The following is a 27,352-nucleotide window of genomic DNA, read 5'->3' on the forward strand; positions in this document are numbered from 1 at the left end:
GCTTGCAGCTAACCATGAGAAATCAAACTCCCATCCCCCAGGAGTTCTGACTGGAGCTTCAAAGGCAGGAAGCATTTACAACAATGGCCACGATGGGAGAATAGTTTACAGGAATGAGGGGTGACCCAATCACAGTGTAAAAGATGTTTAAAGTCGAAAGAAACTATTTCTTCTGGCAGGAGGCCGTAGAACAAGAAGGCAAATGCTAAAAATTTAAGTGAGGCTGGTCAGGAGCAATGTTAGAGCACCTGAACAATGGATGTCTAAAGAGGATTTCAGATGGAAATCTGGAACTCACTCTCCTCCAAAATAATAGCTAAGAAGAACAAAGAACAAAGAAAATTACAGCACAGGAACAGGCCCTTCGGCCCTCCCAGCCTGCGCCGATCCAGATCCTGTATCTAAACCTGTTGCCTATTTTCCAAGGTTCTACTTCCCTCTGTTCCCCGCCCATTCATATATCTGTCTAGATACATTTTAAATGATGCTATCGTGCCCGCCTCTACCACCTCCGCTGGCAAAGCATTCCAGGCACCCACTACCCTCTGCGTAAAAAAACTTTCCACGCACATCTCCCTTAAACTTTCCCCCTCTCACCTTGAAAACGTGACCCCTTGTAATTGACACCCCCACTCTTGGAAAAAGCTTGTTGCTAAACACCCTGTCCATACCTCTCATAATTTTGTAGACCTCAATCAGGCCCCCCCATAACCTCCGTTTTTCCAACGAAAACAATCCTAATCTACTCAACCTTTCTTCATAGCTAGCACCCTCCATACCAGGCAACACCCTGGTGAACCTCCTCTGCACCCTCTCTAAAGCATCCACATCCTTTTGGTAATGTGGCGACCAGAACTGCACGCAGTATTCTAAATGTGGCCTAACCAAAGTCCTGTACAACTGTAACATGACCTGCCGACTCTTGTACTCAATACCCCGTCCGATGAAGTCAAGCATGCTGTATGCCTTCTTGATCACTAAGAAGAGGATCAAGTGGAAATTTCAAAACTGAAATTGATAGGGTTTTGATGAGAAGTTTTCAGAGTATGGCTGGGCTTAGGATACAGATCAACCATGATCCAAGTAGAATACATGATGTGGCGATGCTGGCGTTGGACTGCGGTGAGCACAGTAAGAAATCTTGCAACACTAGGTTAAAGTCCAACAGGTTTGTTTTGAATCATTAGCTTTCGGAGCACTGCTCCTTCCTCAGGTGAATGGTCCTCAGCTCTTCCCACCCACCCCCAGCACAATCAAAGATCCCCCCATCTGCCAACACAACATTCATCTGAGGAAGGGGCAGTGCTCTGAAAGTTAGTGAAGTGGAATACAGAATAGGTTTAAGGGGCTGAATGGCCATAGCCTGTTCGTAGTATTTCAAATGGATGTGAAGCATTCCTGAAAGCGTCAGCACAATCCCAGCTCCCTGTTAGGCAGCACAATCCCAGCTCCCTGTAGTCAGCACAATCCCAGATCCCCCGTCTGTCAGGACAACCCCAGCTCCCTGTCAGCCAGCACAATCCCAGCTCCCTGTAGTCAGCACAATCCCAGATCCCCCCTGTCTGTCAGCACAATCCCAGCTCCCTGTCAGCCAGCACAATCCCAGCTCCCTGTCGTCAGCACAATCCCAGATCCCCCCTGTCTGTCAGCACAATCCCAGCTCCCTGTCAGCCAGCACAATCCCAGCTCCCTGTAGTCAGCACAATCCCAGCTCCCTGTCAGCCAGCACAATCCCAGCTCCCTGTCAGCCAGCACAATCCCAGCTCCCTGTAGTCAGCACAATCCCAGCTCCCTGTCAGCCAGCACAATCCCAGCTCCCTGTAGTCAGCACAATCCCAGATCCCCCGTCTGTCAGGACAATGCCAAATCCCATCCCATCACCCCCCCCCCCCCCCCCCCCCCCCCCCCCGGTCTGTCAGCACAATCCCAGATCCCCCCTGTCTGTCAGCACAATCCCAGATCCCCCCTGTCTGTCAGCACAATCCCAGCTCCCTGTCAGCCAGCACAATCCCAGCTCCCTGTCGTCAGCACAATCCCAGATCCCCCCTGTCTGTCAGCACAATCCCAGCTCCCTGTCAGCCAGCACAATCCCAGCTCCCTGTAGTCAGCACAATCCCAGCTCCCTGTCAGCCAGCACAATCCCAGCTCCCTGTCAGCCAGCACAATCCCAGCTCCCTGTAGTCAGCACAATCCCAGCTCCCTGTCAGCCAGCACAATCCCAGCTCCCTGTAGTCAGCACAATCCCAGCTCCCTGTCAGCCAGCACAATCCCAGCTCCCTGTCAGCCAGCACAATCCCAGATCCCCCATCTGTCAACAATCCCTGATCCCGTCAGTCAGCACAACCCCAGCTCCCTGTAGTCAGCACAATCCCAGATCCCCCATCTGTCAACAATCCCTGATCCCGTCAGTCAGCACAATCCCAGATCCCGTCAGTCAGCACAATCCCAGATCCCCCCCGTCTGTCAACACAATCCCAGATCCCGTCTGTCAGGACACTCCCAGCCCCCAGGACCCCTGTCTGTCAGCACAATCCATATCTCTCCCCCGTCTGTCAGCACAATCCCAGATCCCCCTCCGTCTGTCAGCACAATCCCAGATCCCCCTCCGTCTGTCAGCACAATCCCAGATCCCCCTCCGTCTGTCAGCACAATCCCAGATCCCTCCGTCTGTCAGCACAATGGAGTTTAATTTAGATAAATGTGAGGTGATGCATTTTGGCAGATCGAATCAGGCCAGGACCTACTCAGTTAATGGTATGGCGTTGGGGAGAGTTATAGAACAAAGAGATCTAGGAGTACAGGTTCATAGCTCCTTGAAGGTGGAGTCGCAGGTGGACAGGGTGGTGAAGAAGGCATTCGGCATGCTTGGTTTCATTGGTCAGAACATTGAATACAGGAGTTGGGACGTCTTGTTGAAGTTGTACAAGACATTGGTACGGCCACACTTGGAATACTGTGTGCAGTTCTGGTCACCCTATTATAGAAAGGATATTATTAAACTAGAAAGAGTGCAGAAAAGATTTACTAGGATGTTACCGGGACTTGATGGTTTGAGTTATAAGGAGAGGCTGGATAGACTGGGACTTTTTTCCCTGGAGCGTAGGAGGCTTAGGGGTGATCTTATAGAGGTCTATAAAATAATGAGGGGCATAGATAAGGTAGATAGTCAACATCTTTTCCCAAAGGTAGGGGAGTCTAAAACTAGAGGGCATAGGTTTAAGGTGAGAGGGGAGAGATTCAGAAGGGCCCAGAGGGGCAATTTCTTCACTCAGAGGGTAGAGAGTGTCTGAAATGTGCTGCCAGAGGTAGTAGTAGAGGCGGGTACAATTGTGTCTTTTAAAAAGCATTTAGATAGTTACATGGGTAAGATGGGTATAGAGGGTTATGGGCCAAGTGCGGGCAACTGGGACTAGCTTAATGGTAAAAACTGGGCGACATGGACTGGTTGGGCCGAAGGGCCTGTTTCCATGCTGTAAACTTCTATGATTCTATGATAATCCCAGATCCCCCCGTCTGTTAGAACAATCCCAGATCCCCCCGTCTGTCAGCACAATCCCAAACCCTCACCTGTCAGCGTTGACACAGCCCCCGCCCGTCTGTCGGCGCAGTCCCCCGTCTGTTAGCACAATCCCGCTTCCCCCCCATGTCAGCATAATCCCAATTCCGTCTGTCAGCACAATCCCAGCTTCCCCCCCCCCCCCGTCAACACAATCCCAGCCTCCAGCAAACCCCCCCCCACCCCCGTCAGCACAACCCTAGCTCCCTCCCAGCTCCCCCGTCTGTCAGCACAATCCCAGCAGCCCCCGTCTGTCAGCACAATCCCAGCAGCCCCCGTCTGTCAGCACAATCCCAGCAGCCCCCGTCTGTCAGCACAATCCCAGCAGCCCCCATCTGTCAGCACAATCCCAGCAGCCCCCGTCTGTCAGCACAAACCCAGCTCCCCCCGTCTGTCAGCACAATCCCAGCAGCCCCCAGTCTGTCAGCACAATCCCAGATCCCCCAGTCTGTCAGCACAATCCCAGCAGCCCCCAGTCTGTCAGCACAATCCCAGCAGCCCCCAGTCTGTCAGCACAATCCCAGATCCCCCAGTCTGTCAGCACAATCCCAGATCCCCCAGTCTGTCAGCACAATCCCAGCAGCCCCTGTCTGTCAGCACAAACCCAGCTCCCCCCCGTCTGTCAGCACAATCCCAGCAGCCCCCGTCTGTCAGCACAATCCCAGCAGCCCCCAGTCTGTCAGCACAATCCCAGCAGCCCCCAGTCTGTCAGCACAATCCCAGATCCCCCAGTCTGTCAGCACAATCCCAGATCCCCCAGTCTGTCAGCACAATCCCAGCAGCCCCCGTCTGTCAGCACAAACCCAGCTCCCCCCCGTCTGTCAGCACAATCCCAGCAGCCCCCGTCTGTCAGCACAATCCCAGCAGCCCCCAGTCTGTCAGCACAATCCCAGATCCCCCAATCTGTCAGCACAATTCCAGCAGCCCCCAGTCTGTCAGCACAATCCCAGATCCCCCAGTCTGTCAGCACATTCCAAGCATGCCCCACCCCGCCCCGTCGGTCAGCACAATCCCAGCTCTCCTCCCATCTGTCAGCACAATCCCAACCCCCAGTCTAAGACAGCGCAGACGCAGCCCCCACCCGTCTGTCGGCACAGATACAGTCCCCCGTCTGCCGGCACAGACGCAGTCCCCCGTCTGCCGGCACAGACGCAGTCCCCCGTCTGCCGGCACAGACGCAGTCCCCCGTCTGCCGGCACAGACGCAGTCCCCCGTCTGCCGGCACAGACGCAGTCCCCCGTCTGCCGGCACAGACGCAGTCCCCCGTCTGCCGGCACAGACGCAGTCCCCCGTCTGCCGGCACAGACGCAGTCCCCCGTCTGCCGGCACAGACGCAGTCCCCCGTCTGCCGGCACAGACGCAGTCCCCCGTCTGTCGGCACAGACGCAGTCCCCCGTCTGTCGGCACAGACGCAGTCCCCCGTCTGTCGGCACAGACGCAGTCCCCCGTCTGTCGGCACAGACGCAGTCCCCCGTCTGTCGGCACAGACGCAGACCCCGTCTGTCGGCACAGACGCAGTCCCCCGTCTGTCGGCACAGACGCAGTCCCCCGTCTGTCGGCACAGACGCAGTCCCCGTCTGTCGGCACAGACGCAGTCCCCTCACAGTCTGTCAGCGCAGACTCAGTCTCCCCCAGTCTGTCAGCGCAGACTCAGTACCCCCCTCCTCCAAGTCTATAAGCGCAGACTCAGTGCCCCCCCCCCAATCTGTCAGTGCAGACGCAGTCCCCCCCCCACACCACCCCCAGTTTGTCAGCGCAGATACTGATCCCCTCGTCTGTCAGCACGGACATGGCTCCCCTATCCGTCAGCACACTTATAAGGCAGCTTTCCTGCTCTCTGTACCTGTCTATCTCACTGAAGCTGCTGGAGGGTCTCGAGATCTTGCCACTCGAAGCGGTGTTGGGATAAGCCTCCTGGACCAGAGAGCTGTGCCCAGCGCTGTCAATCACCATGGCTGTTACTTCCTCTGCACTGCTGCCATCCTCCCCAGATGGTTGGTTCTCCGACATGATCCATTCGTCCGGAGTCTCTGTCTTGATCCGCATACCACCAATCTGCCGGATGGCCTCTGGGCTGCGATCACCGCTGACTCCTGTCTCCACATACCACTGGCCCACCCGGTCAATTCTCACCAGCCTCTCGTCGCCAGCGCTGCTCCCTAGCTCGTCTGGCAGTGGGCTCCTGCGGCCGAACCCAGAGGGTGCCCGACTGCGGCGGGTATTAGGGGTGGCAACACTACCAATGCGGGACTGGGCAGGACGTTTTGGGCCATCCTGATTGAGCCCTGCCTCCACTTCCGAGACGTCAATGCGGAAGTGAATGCCGTCGAGGATCTGAGTGCACTTGTCGATGATGTACTGCATCTGGAGGAAGCTGGCAGCCGTCAGGTAACTGATGATGTCGGCCACCTGCAGGCACAGTTTGCCCGTGTAGCAGAAGGCAAGGAGGCGTTCAAATACTGCGGGGCTCTTGATGACGGAGATGGAGACGGCACTCATCTCGCCCAAGGACATGTGGTCACGGAAGTAGGGCGAACTGGCAGCCAGCACCGCCTTGTGGGCCCGGAACGATTTCCCCTGGACGTCAACCACGATGTCACAGAGCCGGCCTTGCATCCGCAGCTGGTTGAGCTGCGCCAGCACGGAGCTGCTGAAATCTGGTACCTCCAGCTGGATGCTGCCATCCTTCTCCATGGCTCTTGGATACAACTCACACGCTCCTACAGGATAGAAGAAGCAATATTACCAAAGAATTACTCACACTGACTCATGCACCCTGGACAAACCATAATCTACATTGGTTGAAAAATATTACGAGGTAGCCAGCCAATCGAATCTCACCGCACTGCACTTAAAAACATTTTCAAGTTCTAAACAGCAAGTTTCAGAGAACACAAACGTATAGGGTAACTCTCACCAAGTGTAGGGGTGCGAGGGGATTCTGAACGAGGGAGCAGGGTGCGAGGCAGAGTCTGACCAAGGGAGCAGGGCGCCAGGGAGAGTCGTACAGAGGGAGCGAGGTGCGAGGCAGAGTCTGACCGAGGGAGTGGGGTGCGAGGGAAAGTCTGTCCGAGGGAGCGGGGGGCGAGGGAGAGTCTAACCGAGGCAGCGAGGCGGAGTCTGACCGAGGCAGCGAGGTGCGAGGCAGAGTCTGACCGAGGGGTAGGGAGGTCCCGATGGATCAAGGCTCGAATATAAGGCCAAGGAACAAAGAGAGCGATCGAAGGGACCTGTGACAGAGGGACTGACCGATTCAGGGAGCTAGAGGCTGAGGCCAACCAGGGCATCCTTGACGAGCACGATGAGGCATTTGTCCCAGACTCCTTACAATCAGGGGGAATATGATGGGTGAGTTTGCAGGGCAAGGGGAGAAAGATGAAAAGTGAAGTCCTCTGTCCCTTTCCTCCCCATGCAAAACACCTGTCCAGATGTAACCTCTTGGGACAGCCTCTCCTTCCTCATCCTACTCATCGTTCTTTGATGCTGCCAGGTAAACAATCGTTTCCGTCTTCAATGACATCTGTTCACTCGTGAACAAGGACTTTGTCATTCACAGCCTTCCTTGGCATCACGGTCTTGGTGGCATTCTGTCATCAGCAAAGCCTGCCCAACTAGACTGACTTTTCACCACCCACACTACTCAAACTGCGTCAGCAATGCACGAGGCACTCGATCCCAGTCTCAAATTGCCCACAACCTCTACCTCTGATGCCACCTTTGTGCACCTCACTGTCCTCCACTTGCTTTCTCTTCTAACTCCTTTGTTTACCATCCACAGCCTTAACTACTGATATTTTTTGAATTGAAAGTGCCCAATTCCTTTTTTTTTCCCATTTAAGGGGCAATTTAGCAGGTCCAATCTACTTACCCTGCACATCTTTGGGTTGTGGAGATGAGGCCCATGCAGACATGGGGAGAATGTGCAAACTCCACACGGAAAGTGACCCGAGGCCGGGATCGAACTCTGGACCTCGGTGTCGATAGGTAGCAATGCTAACCACTGCACCACCGTGCTGCCCTCCATAACTGCTGAATTATCCACTCTCTTAACTGGCACTCTACATCCTTTGTGATTTTAATCTTCATCTTTTTGCTCCCTTTGTCCACCAATCTCCCACCCATGGCCAACCACTGGGCTTTAGTACCTCATTTGTCCTCTCTAATCCCAAGCTCCACCTTCTTTGTATCTCTCATTACTCTCAGATCCCCTTCCAACACCACTTCCTTATGAATCCAAACCATTAAAACTCCAAATGTCCACTTTTCACCACACTTTCAAACACTGCATTCCATTTTACTATAAAGTTATAATCACTTTTGTTACAACAACAATCATTGCGTAAAGGTTGCTGTGGAATTCAGACAGAAGCCTTGGTGTGACAACTCACTGAGCACATTGGCCAGTCCAGGGCAGATCAGCTATTATTCATAGCCAGCAGTGGACCTAATGAGATCTGCGAGAGTGGTAGTAGGGGTACTACAATTGGTCTCCATGTCGTGACACTATCACACAATGAAGGAGCAATGTGTGTGACAGTTGGAGGGCAGATCACCAAATTAAGTAAGGAACCTTGACTGCTTCCTGCTGTCCTACAATCAGCTTACAGCCATACGATCTTCTCACAACACGCCAAACTCACCGGTTACCAGGCAATTGTGTCACAATACTGGGTTCCTGCATCGCAGAATATGTAACACTCCAGCGCAATGCTCCTGTCGAATACAGCCATTACGTTGTCACAATCTACAAAAAAGATGGCAATTTTAAGAGTCAGTGTGTACACAACTCAAGAAAATTCAATGATTACTAAAACACAAAGCAGAGTTGACCCTTTGTGAGTCCCTCAAACTCCCGAATTAGGATTTGATTCCTTTATCTTTCTGTAAATCTCTGCATTTGATGCAGATTTTTAAACTTTATTATATGGAAACAACAGATTGAGATTACCAGGATCTTCATGGCAATCAGGTGCACCACTGAATCCCCACCCCATCTCCCCCTTGTGTGTACTGAATCCCCTCCCCCTTGTGTGCGCTGAATCCCCTCCCCCTTGTGTGCGCTGAATCCCCTCCCCATTGTGTACTGAATCCCCATCCCATCTCCCCCTTGTGTGCACTGAATCCCCTCCCCATTGCGTGTACTGAATCCCCACCCCATCTCCCCCTTGTGAGTACTGAATCCCCACCCCATTGTGCACTGAATCTCCACCCCATCTCTCCATTGTGTGCATCACTGAATCCCCACCCCATTGTGAGTACTGAATCCCCACCCCATTGCATGTACTGAATCCCCTCCCCATTGCGTGCACTGAATCTCCACCCCATCTCGCCATTGTGTGCATCACTGAATCCCCACCCCATCTCCCCACTGTGTGTACTGAATCCCCTCCCCATCTCCCCCTTGTGTGTACTGAATCCCCTCCCCATTGTATGCATCACTGAATCCCCTCCCTATTGTGTGCTGAATCCCCACCCCATCTCCCCCTTGTGTGCACTGAATCCACTCCCCATTGTGTGTACTGAATCCCCTCACCATTGTGTGTACTGAATCCCCACCCCATTGTGCACTGAATCTCCACCCCATCTCTCCATTGTGTGCATCACTGAATCCCCATCCCATTGTGAGTACTGAATCCCCACCCCATTGCGTGTACTGAATCCCTTCCCCATTGCGTGCACTGAATCCCCACCCCATTGTGCACTGAATCTCCACATCTCGCCAGTGTGCATCACTGAATCCCCACCCCATCTCCCCATTGTGTGTACTGAATCCCCTCACCATTGTGTGTACTGAATCCCCACCCCATTGTGCACTGAATCTCCACCCCATCTCTCCATTGTGTGCATCACTGAATCCCCATCCCATTGTGAGTACTGAATCCCCACCCCATTGCGTATACTGAATCCCTTCCCCATTGCGTGCACTGAATCCCCACCCCATTGTGCACTGAATCTCCACATCTCGCCAGTGTGCATCACTGAATCCCCACCCCATCTCCCCACTGTGTGTACTGAATCCCCTCCCCATCTCCCCCTTGTGTGTACTGAATCCCCTCCCCATTGTATGCATCACTGAATCCCCACCCCATTGTGTGTACTGAATCCCCTCCCCATTGCGTGCACTGAATCCCCACCCCATCTCCCCATTGTGTGTACTGAAACCCCGCCCCATCTCCCCATTGTGTTCATCACTGAATCCCCACCCCATCTCCCCAGTGTGTACTGAATCCCCTCCCCATCTCCCCCTTGTGTGTACTGAATCCCCTCCCCATTGTATGCATCACTGAATCCCCACCCCATTGTGTGTACTGAATCCGCTCACCATTGCGTGCACTGAATCCCCACCCCATATCCCCATTGTGTGTACTGAATCCCCGCCCCATCTCCCCATTGTGCGCATCACTGAATCCCCACCCGATCTCCCCATTGTGTGCACCACTGAATCCCCACCCCATCGTGTGCACTGAATCTCCACCCCATCTCTCCATTGTGTGCATCACTGAATCCCCACCCTATCTCCCCATTGTGTGCACTGAATCCCCACCCCATCTCCCCATTGTGTGCACTGAATCCCCATCCCATCTCCCCATTGTGTGCACTGATACCCACCCCATCTCCCCATTGTCTGCACTGAATCCCCACCCCATCTCCCCATTGTGGGTACTGAAGCCCCACCCCATCTCCCCATTGTGTGCACCACTGAATCCCCTCCCCATTGTGTGCATCACTGAATCCACATCCCATCGTGCGCATCACTGAATCCCCACCCCAGCTCTCCATTGTCTGCATCACTGAATCCCCACCCCATCTCCCCATTGTGTGTACTGAATCCCCTCCCCATTGTGTACTGAATCCCCTCCCCATTCTCCCCATTGTGTGTACTGAATCCCCTCCCCATTGTGTGTACTGAATCCCCGCCCCATCTCCCCATTGTGTGTACTGAATCCCCTCCCCATTGTGTACTGAATCCCTGCCCCATCTCCGCATTGTGTACTGAATCCCTTCCCCATTGTGTGTACTGAATCCCCACCCCATCTCCCCATTGTGTGCATCACTGAATCCCCACCCCATCTCCCAGTGTGTGTACTGAATCCCCACCCCATTGTATGTACTGAATCCCCATCACATCTCCCCGTTCTGTGCATCACTGAATCACAACCCCATCTCCCCATTGTGTACTGAATCCCCACCCCATCTCCCCATTGTGTACTGAATCCCCACCCCATCTCCCCATTGTGTGCATCACTGAATCCCCACCCCATCTCCCCATTGCGTGCATCACTGAATCCCCACCCCATCTCCTCATTGTGTGCATCACTGATACCCCACCCCATCTCCCCATTGTGTGTACTGAATCCCCACCCCATCTCCCCATTTTGTGCTGAATCCCCACCCCATCTCCCCATTGTGTGCACCACTGAATCCCCACCCCATCTTCCCATTGTGTGCACCACTGAATCCCCACCCCATCTCCCCATTGTGTACTGAATCCCCACCCCATCTCCCCATTGTGCACATCACTGATTCCACACCCCATCTCCCCATTGTTTGCATCACTGAATCCCCACCCCATCTCCCCATTGTGTGTACTGAATCCACACCCCATCTCCCCACGTGTGCATCACTGAATCCCCACCCCACCTCCCATTGTGTACTGAATCCCCACCCAATCTCCCCACTGTGTGCACCACTGAATCCCCACCCCATCTCCCCACTGTGTGCACCACTGAATCCCCACCCCATCTCCCCATTGTGTGCATCACTGAATCCCCACCCCATCTCCCGATTGTGTGTACTGAAGCCCCACCCCATCTCCCCATTGTGTGCACCACTGAATCCCCACCCCATCTCCCCATTGTGTACTGAATCCCCACCCCATCTCCCCATTGTGCACATCACTGAATCCATACCCCATCTCCCCATTGTTTGCATCACTGAATCCCCACCCCATCTCCCCATGTGTGCATCACTGAAGACCCACCCCATCTCCCCAGTGTGTACTGAATCCGCACCTCATCTCCCCATTGTGTGCATCACTGAATCCTCACCCCATCTTCCCATTGTGTGCACCACTGAATCCCCACCCCATCTCCCCATTGTGTACTGAATCCCCACCCCATCTCCCCATTGTGCACATCACTGATTCCACACCCCATCTCCCCATTGTTTGCATCACTGAATCCCCACCCCATCTCCCCATTGTGTGTACTGAATCCCCACCCCATCTCCCCATTGTGTGCTGAATCCCCACCCCATCTCCCCATTGTGTGCACCACTGAATCCCCACCCCATCTCCCCATTGTGTGTACTGAATCCACACCCCATCTCCCCACGTGTGCATCACTGAATCCCCACCCCATCTCCCTATTGTGTACTGAAGCCCCATCCCATCTCCCCATTGTGTGCACCACTGAATCCCCACCCCATCTCCCCATTGTGCGCATCACTGAATCCCCAACCCATCTCCCCATTGCGTGTAGTGAATCCCTACCCCATCTCCCCATTGTGTGTACTGAATCCCCACCCCATCTCCCCATTGTGTGCTGAATCCCCACCCCATCTCCCCATTGTGTGCACCACTGAATCCCCACCCCATCTCCCCATTGCGTGTAGTGAATCCCCACACCAACTCCCCATTGTGTGCACCACTGAATCCCCACCCCATCTCCCCATTGTGTGTACTGAATCCCCACCCCATCTCCCCTTGTGCACATCACTGAATCCACACCCCATCTCCCCATTGTTTGCATCACTGAATCCCCACCCCATCTCCCCATGTGTGCATCACTGAAGACCCACCCCATCTCCCATTGTGTGCATCACTGAATCCCCACCCCACCTCCCCATTGTGTGTACTGAATCCCCACCCCATCTCCCCATTGTGTGCACCGAATCCTCTCCCCATTGTGTGTACTGAATCCCCACCCCATCTCCCATTGTGTGCATCACTGAATCCCCACCCCATCTCCCCATTGTGTGCTGAATCCCCACCCCATCTCCCCATTGTGTGCACCACTGAATCCCCACCCCATCTCCCCATTGTGTGTACTGAATCCACACCCCATCTCCCCATTGTGTGTACTGAATCCCCACCCCATCTCCCCATTGAGTGTACTGAATCCCCACCCCATCTCCCCATTGTGCACATCACTGAATCCCCACCCCATCTCCCCATTGTGTACTGAATCCCCACCCCATCTCCCCATTGTGCACTGAATCCCCTCTCCATTGTGTGCATCACTGAATCCCCACCCCATCTCCCCATTGTGCAGTGAATCCCCTCTCCATTGTGTGCATCACTGAATCCCCACCCCATCTTCCCATTGTCTGCACTGAATCCCCGCCCCATCTCCCCATTGTGTGCATCACTGAATCCCCGCCCCATCTCTCCATTGTGTGCATCACTGAATCCCCGCCCCATCTCCCCATTGTGTACTGAATCCCCACCCCATTGTGTACTGAATCCCCACCCCATTGTGTACTGAATCCCCTCCCCATTGTGTACTGAAACCCCACCCCATCTCCCACTTGTGTACTGAATCCCCGCCCCATTGTGTACACTGAATCCCCACCCCATTGTGTACACTGAATCCCCACCCCATTGTGTACTGAATCCCCACCCCATCTCCCCCGTGTACTGAATCCCCACCCCATCTCCCACTTGTGTACTGAATCCCCTCCTCATTGTGTACTGAATCCCGTCCCCATTGAGTACTGAATCCCCTCCACATTGTGTGCATCACTGAATCCCCGCCCTATTGTGTGTACTGAATCCCCGCCCCATTGTGTACTGAATCCCCACCCCATCTCCCAGTGCACTGAATCCCCACCCCATCTCCCCGTGTACTGAATCCCTACCCCATCTCCCACTTGTGTACTGAATCCCCTCCACATCGTGTGCATCACTGAATCCCCACCCCTACTCCCCCTTGTGTGCACTGAATCCCCACCCCATCTCCCCGTGTACTGAATCCCCACCCCATCTCCCACTTGTGTACTGAATCCCCTCCACATCGTGTGCATCACTGAATCCCCACCCCTACTCCCCCTTGTGTGCACTGAATCCCCACCCCATCTCCCCCTTGTGTACTGAATCCCCACCCCATCTCCCACTTGTGTACTGAATCCCCTCCACATCGTGTGCATCACTGAATCCCCACCCCTACTCCCCCTTGTGTGCACTGAATCCCCACCCCATCTCCCCCTTGTGTACTGAACCCCCACCCCATCTCCCCCTTGTGTGCACTGAATCCCCACCCCATCTCCCCCTTGTGAGAACTGAATCCCCTCCCCATTATGTGCATCACTGAATCCCCAACCCATCTCCCCATTGTCTGCACTGAATCCCCGCCCCATCTCCCCATTGTGTGCATCACTGAATCCCCGCCCCATCTCCCCCTTGCGTGCACTGAATCCCCTCCCCATTGTGTACCGAATCCCCACCCCAACTCCCCATTGTGTACTGAATCCCCTCTCCATTGTGTGCATCACAAAATCTCCACCCCATCTTCCCATTGTCTGCACTGAATCTCCGCCCCATCTCCCATTGTGTGCACTGAATCCCCTCCCCAACTGCCCATAATGCACACCGCTGAATCCCTTCCCCATAGTGGGCATCACTGAAACACCTCCCCATAATGTACACCGCTGAATCCCTTACCCATAGTGTGCATTATTGAATCCCTGCCCAATTGTGTGCATCACTGAATCACTTCCCCATAGTGTGCAAAGACTCACATGGGCAAACATATCCTGCAATGGCCTGGTGCCCGAACCACAGACAATTCTTAATGAACTGAGAACTACACTGCCAGTATTCAGAACTGCACTGTGTCACTCTCCCCTGCCAGCATTCATAACTACACCATGTCGATTACTCCTGCCAGTATTCAGAACTACACCTGTCATCCCCCATGCCAGTATTCAGAACTACATTGTGTCGATTACCCCACGCCAGTATTCAGAACTACACCTGTCGATACCCCACGCCAGTATTCAGAACTACACCGTGTCGATCTGATGCGGGGATTATCTGGTTCTCCACCGTGTCGATCACCCGTGGGGATTATACAGAACTACACCGTGTCAATCCCCCCTGCCCGTATACAGAACCACACCGTGCCGATCCTCCGTGACAATATTCAGAACTACACAGTGCCGATCTCCCCTGCCATTATTCAGAACTACACCGTGTCGATCTCCCGTCACAGTATTCAGAACTACACCGAAAGGCGGCACGGTGGCGCAGTGGTAGCACTGCAGTCTCACGGCGCTGGGGTCCCAGGTTTGATCCCGGCTCTGGTTAACTGTCCATGTGGAGTTTGCACATTCTCCCCGTGTTTGCGTGTGTTTCGCCCCCACAACCCAAAGCTGTGCAAGGCAGGTGGATTGAATATGCTAAATTGCCACTTAATTGAAAAAAATGAATTGGGTACTCTAATTTTTTTTAAAAAGGACTACAGCATGTCAATCTCCCGTGCCAGTATTTAGAACTGCACCGTGTTGATCTCCTGTGCCAGTATTCAGAACTACACCGCGTCGATCTCCCCTGCCAGTATTCAGAACTACACCGCGTCGATCTCCCCTGCCAGTATTCAGAACTACACCGTGTCGATCTCCCCTGCCAGTATTCAGAACTACACCGCGTCGATCTCCCCTGCCAGTATTCAGAACTACACCGCGTCGATCTCCCCTGCCAGTATTCAGAACTACACCGCGTCGATCTCCCCTGCCAGTATTCAGAACTACACCGTGTCGATCTCCCCTGCCAGTATTCAGAACTACACCGTGTCGATCTCCCCTGCCAGTATTCAGAACTACACCGCGTCGACCTCCCCTGCCAATATTCAGAACTACACCGTGTCGACCTCCCCATGCCAATATTCAGAACTACACCGCGTCGATCTCCCGTGCCAGTATTCAGAACTATACCGCGTCGATTTCCCGTGCCAGTATTCAGAACTACACCGCGTCGACCTCCCCGTGCCTGTATTCAGAACTACACCGTGTCGATCTCCCGTGCCAGTATTCAGAACTACACCGTGTCGATCTCCCGTGCCAGTATTCAGAACTACACCGTGTCGATCTCCCGTGCCAGTATTCAGAACTACACCGTGTCGATTTCCCCTGCCAATATTCAGAACTACACCGTGTCGATCTCCCGTGCCAGTATTCAGAACTAGACCGTGTCGATCTGCCGTGCCAGTATTCAGAACTACACCGTGTCGATCTCCCGTGCCAGTATTCAGAACTACACCGCGTCGATCTCCCGTGCCAGTATTCAGAACTACACCGCGTAACCTCCCCTGCCAGTATCAGAACTACACCGTGTCGATCTCCCCTGCCAATATTCAGAACTACACCGTGTCGATCTCCCGTGCCAGTATTCAGAACTAGACCGTGTCGATCTCCCGTGCCAGTATTCAGAACTACACCGCGTCGACCTCCCGTGCCAGTATTCAGAACTACACCGTGTCGATCTCCCGTGCCAGTATTCAGAACTACACCGTGTCGATCTCCCGTGCCAGTATTCAGAACTACACCGCGTCGATCTCCCGTGCCAGTATTCAGAACTACACCGCGTCGACCTCCCGTGCCAGTATTCAGAACTACACCGTGTCGATTTCCCCTGCCAGTATTCAGAACTACACCGTGTCGATCTCCCCTGCCAGTATTCAGAACTACACCGCGTCGATCTCCCGTGCCAGTATTCAGAACTACACCGTGTTGACCTCCCGTGCCAGTATTCAGAACTACACCGTGTTGACCTCCCGTGCCAGTATTCAGAACTACACCGCGTCGATCTCCCGTGCCAGTATTCAGAACTACACCGTGTCGATCTCCCGTGCCAGTATTCAGAACTACACCGCGTCGACCTCCCGTGCCAGTATTCAGAACTACACCGTGTTGACCTCCCGTGCCAGTATTCAGAACTACACCGCGTCGATCTCCCGTGCCAGTATTCAGAACTACACCGTGTCGATCTCCCGTGCCAGTATTCAGAACTACACCGTGTCGATCTCCCGTGCCAGTATTCAGAACTACACCGCGTCGACCTCCCGTGCCAGTATTCAGAACTACACCGCGTCGACCTCCCGTGCCAGTATTCAGAACTACACCGCGTCGATCTCCCGTGCCAGTATTCAGAACTACACCGTGTCGATCTCCCGTGCCAGTATTCAGAACTACACCGTGTCGATCTCCCGTGCCAGTATTCAGAACTACACCGTGTTGACCTCCCGTGCCAGTATTCAGAACTACATCGCGTCGATCTCCCCTGCCAGTATTCAGAACTACACCGCGTCGATCTCCCCTGCCAGTATTCAGAACTACACAGTGTTGACCTCCCGTGCCAGTATTCAGAACTACATCGCGTCGATCTCCCCTGCCAGTATTCAGAACTTCACCGCGTCGATCTCCCCTGCCAGTATTCAGAACTAGACCGTGTCGATTTCCCGTGCCAGTATTCAGAACTATACCGCGTCGATTTCCCGTGCCAGTATTCAGAACTACACCGCGTCGATCTCCCGTGCCAGTATTCAGAACTGCACCGTGTCGATCTCCCGTGCCAGTATTCAGAACTACACCGCGTCGACCTCCCGTGCCAGCATTCAGAACTACACCGTGTCGATTTCCCCTGCCAGTATTCAGAACTACACCGTGTCGATCTCCCCTGCCAGTATTCAGAACTACACCGCGTCGATCTCCCGTGCCAGTATTCAGAACTACACCGTGTTGACCTCCCGTGCCAGTATTCAGAACTACACCGCGTCGATCTCCCGTGCCAGTATTCAGAACTACACCGTGTCGATCTCCCGTGCCAGTATTCAGAACTACACCGCGTCGACCTCCCGTGCCAGTATTCAGAACTACACCGTGTTGACCTCCCGTGCCAGTATTCAGAACTACACTGCGTCGATCTCCCGTGCCAGTATTCAGAACTACACCGTGTCGATCTCCCGTGCCAGTATTCAGAACTACACCGCGTCGATCTCCCGTGCCAGTATTCAGAACTACACCGTGTCGATCTCCCGTGCCAGTATTCAGAACTACACCGCGTCGACCTCCCGTGCCAGTATTCAGAACTACACCGCGTCGATCTCCCGTGCCAGTATTCAGAACTACACCGTGTCGATCTCCCGTGCCAGTATTCAGAACTACACCGTGTCGATCTCCCGTGCCAGTATTCAGAACTACACCGTGTTGACCTCCCGTGCCAGTATTCAGAACTACACCGCGTCGATCTCCCCTGCCAGTATTCAGAACTACACCGTGTTGACCTCCCGTGCCAGTATTCAGAACTACACCGCGTCGATCTCCCGTGCCAGTATTCAGAACTACACCGTGTCGATCTCCCGTGCCAGTATTCAGAACTACATCGCGTCGATCTCCCGTGCCAGTATTCAGAACTACACCGTGTTGACCTCCCGTGCCAGTATTCAGAACTACATCGCGTCGATCTCCCGTGCCAGTATTCAGAACTACACCGTGTCGATCTCCCGTGCCAGTATTCAGTACTACACCGTGTCGATCTCCCGTGCCAGTATTCAGAACTACACCGTGTCGATCTCCCCTGCCAGTATTCAAACTACACGTTGTCGATCTCCCCTGCCAGTATTCAGAACTACACCGCGTCGATTTCCCCTGCCAGTATTCAGAACTACACCGTGTCGATCTCCCCGTGCCAGTATTCAGTACTACACCGTGTCGATCTCGCCTGCCAGTATTCAGAACTACACCGTGTTGACCTCCTGTGGCAGTTTCTTTTTTCTTTTTAAAAAATATTCGAGTGCCCAATTCATTTTTTCCAATTAAGGGGCAATTCTAGCGTGGCCAATCCACCCAGCCTGCACATCGTTGGGTTGTGGGGGTGAAACCCACACAAACACGGGGAGAATGTGCAAACTCCACATGGTCTAATCTTCCATGAGGATTATCCAGAACAACACCATGTCGATCTCCTGCAGGGATTACCCAGAACTACACCATGTTGATCTCCTACGGGGATTACCCAGAACTACACCATGTTGATCCCCTCGGGGATTACCCAAACTACACCATGTTGATCCCCTCGGGGATTATCCAGAACTACACATCAATCTCTTACGGGCCAGAACTACACGTCGATCTCCTGCGGGGATTATCCAGTACACCATGTCGATCACCTGCAGGGATTTTCCAGAACTACACCATGTTGATTTCCTGTATGGACTAACCAGAACTACACGCTGTCTGTTTCTTGCGGAACTACACTGTGTCCTTGTCCTGTGGAGATTATCTGAAATGACACTGTGTCAATCTCCAATGACAGTTTCCAGAACTACACCTTGTCGATCTCCTGTCGAGATTATCCAGGGGGTGAAACCCACACAAACACGGGGAGAATGTTCAAACCCCACACAGACAGTATTCATAAATACACCATGTCGATGTTCCGGGCAGTATTCATAACTACACTGTGTCGATGTTCCGTGCCAGTATTCATATACACATTGTTGATGTTCCGTGCCAGTATTCATAACTACACCGTGTCGATGTTCCAGGCAGTATTCATAACTACACCATGTCGATGTTCCGTGCCAGTATACATAACTACACCGTGCCGATGTTCCATGCCAGTATTCATAACTACACCGTGTCGATGTTCCAGGCAGTATTCATAACTACACCGTGTCGATGGTCCAGGCAGTATTCATAACTACACCATGTCGATGTTCCGTGCCAGTATTCATAACTACACCGTGCCGATGTTCCAGGCAGTATTCATAACTACACCATGTCAATGTTCCGTGCCAGTATTCATAACTATACATTGTCGATGTTCCGGGCAGTATTCATAACTACACCGTGTCGATGTTCCAGGCAGTATTCATTTTTTAATTTAAATATTTTATTGAAAATTTTTGGTCAACCAACACAGTACATTGTGCATCCTTTACACAATATTATAACAACACAAATAACAATGACCTATTTTATAAACAAAAAATGAATAAATAATAAATAACAAAAATGAAAACTAGCCCTAATTGGCAACTGCCTTGTCACAAGTAACACTCTCCAAAAATATAATTTAACAGTCCAATATATAATTATCTGTAGCAACGACCTATACATACTATACAGTATATATTAACAACCCTGAGAGTCCTTCTGGTTCCTCCCTCCCCCCCCCCCCCCGATCCTGGGCTGCTGCTGCTGCCTTCTTTTTCCCATTCCGTCTATCTTTCTGCGAGGTATTCGACGAACGGTTGCCACCCCTTGAGCCGACCCCCTTAGGACGAACTTAATCCGCTCTAGCTTCATAAACCCCGCCATGTCATTTATCCAGGTCTCCACCCCCGGGGGCTTGGCTTCTTTCCACATTAGCAATATCCTGCGCCGGGCTACTAGGGACGCAAAGGCCAAAACATCGGCCTCTCTCGCCCCCTGCACTCCCGGCTCTTGTGCAACCCCAAATATAGCCAACCCCCAGCTTGGTTCGACCCGGACTCCTACTACTTTTGAAAGCACCTTTGTCACCCCCATCCAAAACCCCTGTAGTGCCGGGCATGACCAAAACATATGGGTATGATTCGCTGGGCTTCTCGAGCACCTCGCACACATATCCTCCACCCCAAAATATTTACTGAGCCGTGCTCCAGTCATATGTGCCCTGTGTAATACCTTAAACTGAATCAGGCTTAGCCTGGCACACGAGGACGACGAGTTTACCCTGCTTAGGGCATCTGCCCACAGCCCCTCCTCGATCTCCTCCCCCAGCTCTTCTTCCCATTTCCCTTTCAGTTCATCTACCATAGTCTCCCCTTTGTCCCTCATTTCCCTATATATATCTGACACCTTACCATCCCCCACCCATGTCTTTGAGATCACTCTGTCCTGCACCTCTTGTGTCGGGAGCTGCGGGAATTCCCTCACCTGTTGCCTCGCAAAAGCCCTCAGTTGCATATACCTGAATGCATTCCCTTGGGGCAACCCATATTTCTCGGTCAGCGCTCCCAGACTCGCGAACTTCCCATCCACAAACAGATCTTTCAGTTGCGTTATTCCTGCTCTTTGCCACATTCCATAGCCCCCATCCATTCCCCCCGGGGCAAACCTATGGTTGTTTCTTATCGGGGACCCCCCCAAGGCTCCAGTCTTTCCCCTATGCCGTCTCCACTGTCCCCAAATCTTCAGTGTAGCCACCACCACCGGGCTTGTGGTGTAGTTCCTCGGTGAGAACGGCAATGGGGCTGTCACCATAGCCTGTAGGCTAGTCCCCCTACAGGACGCCCTCTCTAATCTCTTCCACGCCGCTCCCTCCTCCTCTCCCATCCACTTACTCACCATTGAAATATTAGCGGCCCAATAATACTCACTTAGGCTCGGTAGTGCCAGCCCCCCCCTATCCCTGCTACGCTGTAAGAATCCCTTCCTCACTCTCGGGGTCTTCCCGGCCCACACAAAACCCATGATGCTCTTTTCAATCCTTTTAAAAAAAGCCTTCGTGATCACCACCGGGAGGCACTGAAACACAAAGAGGAATCTCGGGAGGACCACCATCTTAACCGCCTGCACCCTCCCTGCCATTGACAGGGATACCATATCCCATCTCTTGAAATCCTCCTCCATCTGTTCCACCAACCGCGTTAAATTTAACCTATGCAATGTGCCCCAATTCTTAGCTATCTGGATCCCCAGGTAACGAAAGTCCCTTGTTACCTTCCTCAACGGTAGGTCCTCTATTTCTCTACTCTGCTCCCCTGGATGCACCACAAACAACTCACTTTTCCCCATGTTCAATTTATACCCTGAAAAATCCCCAAACTCCCCAAGTATCCGCATTATTTCTGGCATCCCCTCCGCCGGGTCCGCCACGTATAGTAGCAAATCGTCCGCATACAAAGATACCCGGTGCTCTTCTCCTCCCCTAAGTACTCCCCTCCACTTCTTGGAACCCCTCAACGCTATCGCCAGGGGCTCAATCGCCAGTGCAAACAATAATGGGGACAGAGGGCATCCCTGCCTTGTCCCTCTATGGAGCCGAAAATATGCAGATCCCCGTCCATTCGTGACCACGCTCGCCACTGGGGCCCTATACAATAGCTGCACCCATCTAACATACCCCTCTCCAAAACCAAATCTCCTCAACACCTCCCACAAATAATCCCACTCCACTCTATCAAATGCTTTCTCGGCATCCATTGCCACTACTATCTCCGTTTCTCCCTCTGGTGGGGCCATCATCATTACCCCTAACAACCTCCGTATATTCGTGTTCAGCTGTCTCCCCTTCACAAACCCAGTTTGGTCCTCGTGGACCACCCCCGGGACACATTCCTCTATTCTCATTGCCATTACCTTGGCCAGGACCTTGGCATCTACATTTAGGAGGGAAATAGGTCTAGAGGACCCGCATTGTAGCGGGTCCTTTTCCTTCTTTAAGAGAAGCGATATCGTTGCTTCAGACATAGTCGGGGGCAGTTGTCCCCTTTCCTTTGCCTCATTAAAGGTCCTCGTCAGTACCGGGGCGAGCAAGTCCACATATTTTCTATAGAATTCGACTGGGAATCCATCCGGTCCCGGGGCCTTTCCCGCCTGCATGCTCCTAATTCCTTTCACCACTTCTTCTACCTCGATCTGTGCTCCCAGTCCCACCCTTTCCTGCTCTTCCACCTGGGGAAATTCCAGCTGATCCAAGAAGCCCATCATTCTCTCCCTCCCATCCGGGGGTTGAGCTTCATATAATTTTTTATAAAATGTCTTGAACACTCCATTCACTCTCTCCGCTCCCCGCTCCATCTCTCCTTCCTCATCCCTCACTCCCCCTATTTCCCTCGCTGCTCCCCTTTTCCTCAATTGGTGTGCCAGCAACCTGCTCGCCTTCTCCCCATATTCGTACTGTACACCCTGTGCCTTCCTCCATTGTGCCTCTGCAGTGCCTGTAGTCAGCAAGTCAAATTCTACATGTAGCCTTTGCCTTTCCCTGTACAGTCCCTCCTCCGGTGCTTCCGCATATTGTCTGTCCACCCTCAAAAGTTCTTGCAGCAACCGCTCCCGTTCCTTACTCTCCAGCTTCCCTTTATGTGCCCTTATTGATATCAGCTCCCCTCTAACCACCGCCTTCAACGCCTCCCAGACCACTCCCACCTGGACCTCCCCATTATCATTGAGTTCCAAGTACTTTTCAATGCACCCCCTCACCCTTAGACACACCCCCTCATCTGCCATTAGTCCCATGTCCATTCTCCAGGGTGGGCGCCCTCCTGTTTCCTCCCCTATCTCCAAGTCCACCCAGTGTGGAGCGTGATCCGAAATGTGGAATGTATACTCCGTTCCCCTCACCTTCGGGATCAATGCCCTACCCAGCACAAAAAAGTCTATTCGCGAGTAGACTTTATGGACATAGGAGAAAAACGAGAACTCCTTACTCCTAGGTCTGCTAAATCTCCACGGGTCTACACCTCCCATCTGCTCCATAAAATCTTTAAGTACCTTGGCTGCTGCCGGCCTCCTTCCAGTCCTGGACTTCGACCTATCCAGTCCTGGTTCCAACACCGTATTAAAATCTCCCCCCATTATCAGCTTTCCCATCTCTAGGTCCGGAATGCGTCCTAGCATCCGCCTCATAAAATTGGCATCATCCCAGTTCGGGGCATATACGTTTACCAAAACCACCGTCTCCCCCTGTAGTTTGCCACTCACCATCACGTATCTGCCCCCGTTATCCGCCACTATAGTCTTTGCCTCGAACATTACCCGCTTCCCCACTAATATAGCCACCCCCGTTTTTCGCATCTAGCCCCGAATGGAACACCTGCCCCACCCATCCTTTGCGTAGCCTAACCTGGTCTATCAGTTTCAGGTGCGTTTCCTGTAACATAACCACATCTGCCTTAAGTTTCTTAAGGTGTGCGAGTACCCGTGCCCTCTTTATCGGCCCGTTCAGCCCTCTCACGTTCCACGTGATCAGCCGAGTTGGGGGGCTTCCTACCCCCCCCCCCTTGTCGATTAGCCATCACCTTTTTCCAGCTCCTCACCCGGTTGCCACGCAGCTGTATCTCCCCCAGGCGGTGCCCCCCCGCCCATCCTCTCCCATACCAGCTCCCCCCTCTCCCCAGCAGCAGCAACCCAGTAATTCCCCCCTCCCACCCCCCCCCGCTAGATCCCCCGCTAGCGTAATTACTCCCCCCATGTTGCTCCCAGAAGTCAGCAAACTCTGGCTGACCTCGGCTTCCCCCAGTGACCTCGGCTCGCACCGTGCGACGCCCCCTCCTTCCTGCTTCTCTATTCCCGCCATGATTATCATAGCGCGGGAACCAAGCCCGCGCTTCTCCCTTGGCCCCGCCCCCAATGGCCAACGCCCCATCTCCTCCACCTCCCCCCATCACCACCTGTGGGAGAGAGAAAAGTTACCACATCGCAGGATTAGTACATAAACCCCTCTTTGCCCCCCACATTCGCCCCACCACTTTGTTCGAACGTTCTTTTTAATAACCCGCTCATTCCAGTTTTTCTTCCACAATAAAAGTCCACGCTTCATCCGCCGTCTCAAAGTAGTGGTGCCTCCCTCGATATGTGACCCACAGTCTTGCCGGTTGCAGCATTCCAAATTTTATCTTCTTTTTATGAAGCACCGCCTTGGCCCGATTAAAGCTCGCCCTCCTTCTCGCCACCTCCGCACTCCAGTCTTGATAAACGCGGATCACCGCATTCTCCCATTTACTGCTCCGAGTTTTCTTCGCCCATCTAAGGACCATTTCTCTATCCTTAAAACAGAGGAATCTCACCACTATGGCTCTGGGAATTTCTCCTGCTCTCGGTCCTCGCGCCATCACTCGGTATGCTCCCTCCACCTCCAACGGACCCGCCGGGGCCTCCGCTCCCATTAACGAGTGCAGCATCGTGCTCACATATGCCCCGACGTCCGCTCCCTCCACACCTTCAGGAAGACCAAGAATCCTCAGGTTGTTCCTCCTTGCGTTGTTTTCCAGTGCCTCCAACCTTTCCACACATCGTTTCTGATGTGCCTCCTGCGTCTCCGTCTTCACCACCAGGCCCTGTATATCGTCCTCATTCTCGGCTGCCTTTGCCTTCACGACCCGAAGCTCCCGCTCCTGGGTCTTTTGTTCCTCCTTTAGCCCTTCGATCGCCTGTAGTATCGGGGCCAACAGCTCTTTCTTCATTTCCCTTTTGATCTCTTCCACACAGCATTTCAAGAACTCTTGTTGTTCAGGGCCCCATGTTAAACTGCCACCTTCCGACGCCATCTTGGTTTTTGCTTGCCTTCCTTGCCGCTGTTCTAAAGGATCCACTGCAATCTGGCCACTCTCCTCCTTTTTCCATCCGTATCCAGGGGGGATTCCCTTCTGGTTTACCGCACAGTGTTTTTAGCCGTCAAAATTGCCGTTGGGGCTCCTATCAAGAGCCCAAAAGTCCGTTTCACAGGGAGCTGCCGAAACGTGCGACGCAGCTGGTCATCGCCGCACCCGGAAGTCGTCTCCAGGCAGTATTCATAACTACACCGTGCCGATGTTCCGTGCCAGTATTCATAACTACACCGTGTCGATGTTCCAGGCAGTATTCATAACTACACCTTGTCGATGTTCCGTGCCAGTATTCATAACTACACCGTGTCGATGTTCCGGGCAGTATTCATAACTACACCGTGTCGATGTTCCGGGCAGTATTCATAACAACACCGTGTCGATGTTCCGGGCAGTATTCATAACTACACCGTGCCGATGTTCCAGGCAGTATTCATAACTACACCGTGTCGATGTTCCGTGCCAGTATTCATAACTACACCGTGCCGATGTTCCAGGCAGTATTCATAACTACACCGTGTCGATGTTCCAGGCAGTATGCATAACTACACCGTGTCGATGTTCCAGGCAGTATTCATAACTATACATTGTCGATGTTCCGTGGCAGTATTCATAAATACACCGTGTCAATGTTCCAGGCAGTATTCATAACTACACCATGTCGATGTTCCGTGCCAGTATTCATAACTACACCGTGTTGATGTTCCAGGCAGTATTCATAACTACACCATGTCGATGTTCCGTGCCAGTATTCATAACTACACCGTGTCGATGTTCCAGGCAGTATTCATAACTACACCGTGTCGATGTTCCAGGCAGTATTCATAACTATACATTGTCGATGTTCCGTGGCAGTATTCATAAATACACCGTGTCAATGTTCCAGGCAGTATTCATAACTACACCATGTCGATGTTCCGTGCCAGTATTCATAACTACACCGTGTTGATGTTCCAGGCAGTATTCATAACTACACCATGTCGATGTTCCGTGCCAGTATTCATAACTACACCGTGTCGATGTTCCAGGCAGTATTCATAACTACACCGTCCCGATGTTCCGTGCCAGTATTCATAACTACACCGTGCCGATGTTCCAGGCAGTATTCATAACTTCACCGTGTCGATGTTCCAGGCAGTATTCATAACTTCACCGTGTCGATGTTCCAGGCAGTATTCATAACTACACCGTGCCGATGTTCCGTGCCAGTATCCATAACTATACATTGTCGATGTTCCGTGTCAGTATTCATAACTACACCGTGTCGATGTTCCAGGCAGTATGCATAACTACACCATGTCGATGTTCCAGGCAGTATTCATAACTACACCGTCCCGATGTTCCGTGCCAGTATTCATAACTACACCGTGCCAATGTTCCAGGCAGTATTCATAACTATACATTGTCGATGTTCCGTGGCAGTATTCATAAATACACCGTGTCAATGTTCCAGGCAGTATTCATAACTACACCATGTCGATGTTCCGTGCCAGTATTCATAACTACACCGTGTTGATGTTCCAGGCAGTATTCATAACTACACCATGTCGATGTTCCGTGCCAGTATTCATAACTACACCGTGTCGATGTTCCAGGCAGTATTCATATCTACACCGTGTCGATGTTCCAGGCAGTATTCATATCTACACCGTCCCGATGTTCCGTGCCAGTATTCATAACTACACCGTGTCGATGTTCCGTGCCAGTATCCATAACTATACATTGTCGATGTTCCGTGCCAGTATTCATAACTACACCGTGTCGATGTTCCAGGCAGTATGCATAACTACACCGTGTCGATGTTCCAGGCAGTATTCATAACTATACATTGTCGATGTTCCGTGGCAGTATTCATAACTACACCGTGTCGATGTTCCAGGCAGTATTCATAATTACACCATGTCGATGTTCCGTGCCAGTATTCATAACTACACCGTGTCGATGTTCCAGGCAGTATTCATAACTACACCGTGGCGATGTTCCGTGCCAGTATTCATAACTACACCGTGTCGATGTTCCAGGCAGTATTCATAACTACACCGTGCCGATGTTCCAGGCAGTATTCATAACTACACCGTGCCGATGTTCCAGGCAGTATTCATAACTACACCGTCTCGATGTTCCAGGCAGTATTCATAACTACACCGTGCCGATGTTCCAGGCAGTATTCATAACTACACCGTGTCGATGTTCCGTGCCAGTATTCATAACTACACCGTGCCGGTGTTCCAGGCAGTATTCATAACTACACCGTGTCGATGTTCCGTGCCAGTATTCATAACTACACCGTGTCGATGTTCCAGGCAGTATTCATAACTTCACCGTGTCGATGTTCCAGGCAGTATTCATAACTATACATTGTCGATGTTCCGTGGCAGTATTCATAAATACACCGTGTCAATGTTCCAGGCAGTATTCATAACTACACCATGTCGATGTTCCGTGCCAGTATTCATAACTACACCGTGTTGATGTTCCAGGCAGTATT

At 52.5% G+C, this 27,352-nt stretch overlaps 1 protein-coding gene across 1 annotated transcript in view; it reads right to left on the reverse strand.

Annotated features, from left to right (window-relative positions):
• The window catches only part of zbtb37 (zinc finger and BTB domain containing 37), a 73,169-nt gene that overhangs the window by 37,635 nt on the left and 8,182 nt on the right, over positions 1 to 27,352 (reverse strand). Inside the window, exons 2-3 of the mRNA XM_072511778.1 lie at positions 8,197 to 8,300; positions 5,400 to 6,276 (exon numbers count right to left, since the gene is read on the reverse strand). Of these exons, the coding sequence (XP_072367879.1) occupies positions 5,400 to 6,250 (851 nt within the window). The 5' untranslated portion in view covers positions 6,251 to 6,276; positions 8,197 to 8,300. The remainder of the gene's footprint in view (positions 1 to 5,399; positions 6,277 to 8,196; positions 8,301 to 27,352) is intronic.

Source organism: Scyliorhinus torazame, chromosome 7 (genome assembly GCF_047496885.1).
Source record: "Scyliorhinus torazame isolate Kashiwa2021f chromosome 7, sScyTor2.1, whole genome shotgun sequence".
Taxonomy (NCBI): Eukaryota; Metazoa; Chordata; class Chondrichthyes; order Carcharhiniformes; family Scyliorhinidae; genus Scyliorhinus; species Scyliorhinus torazame.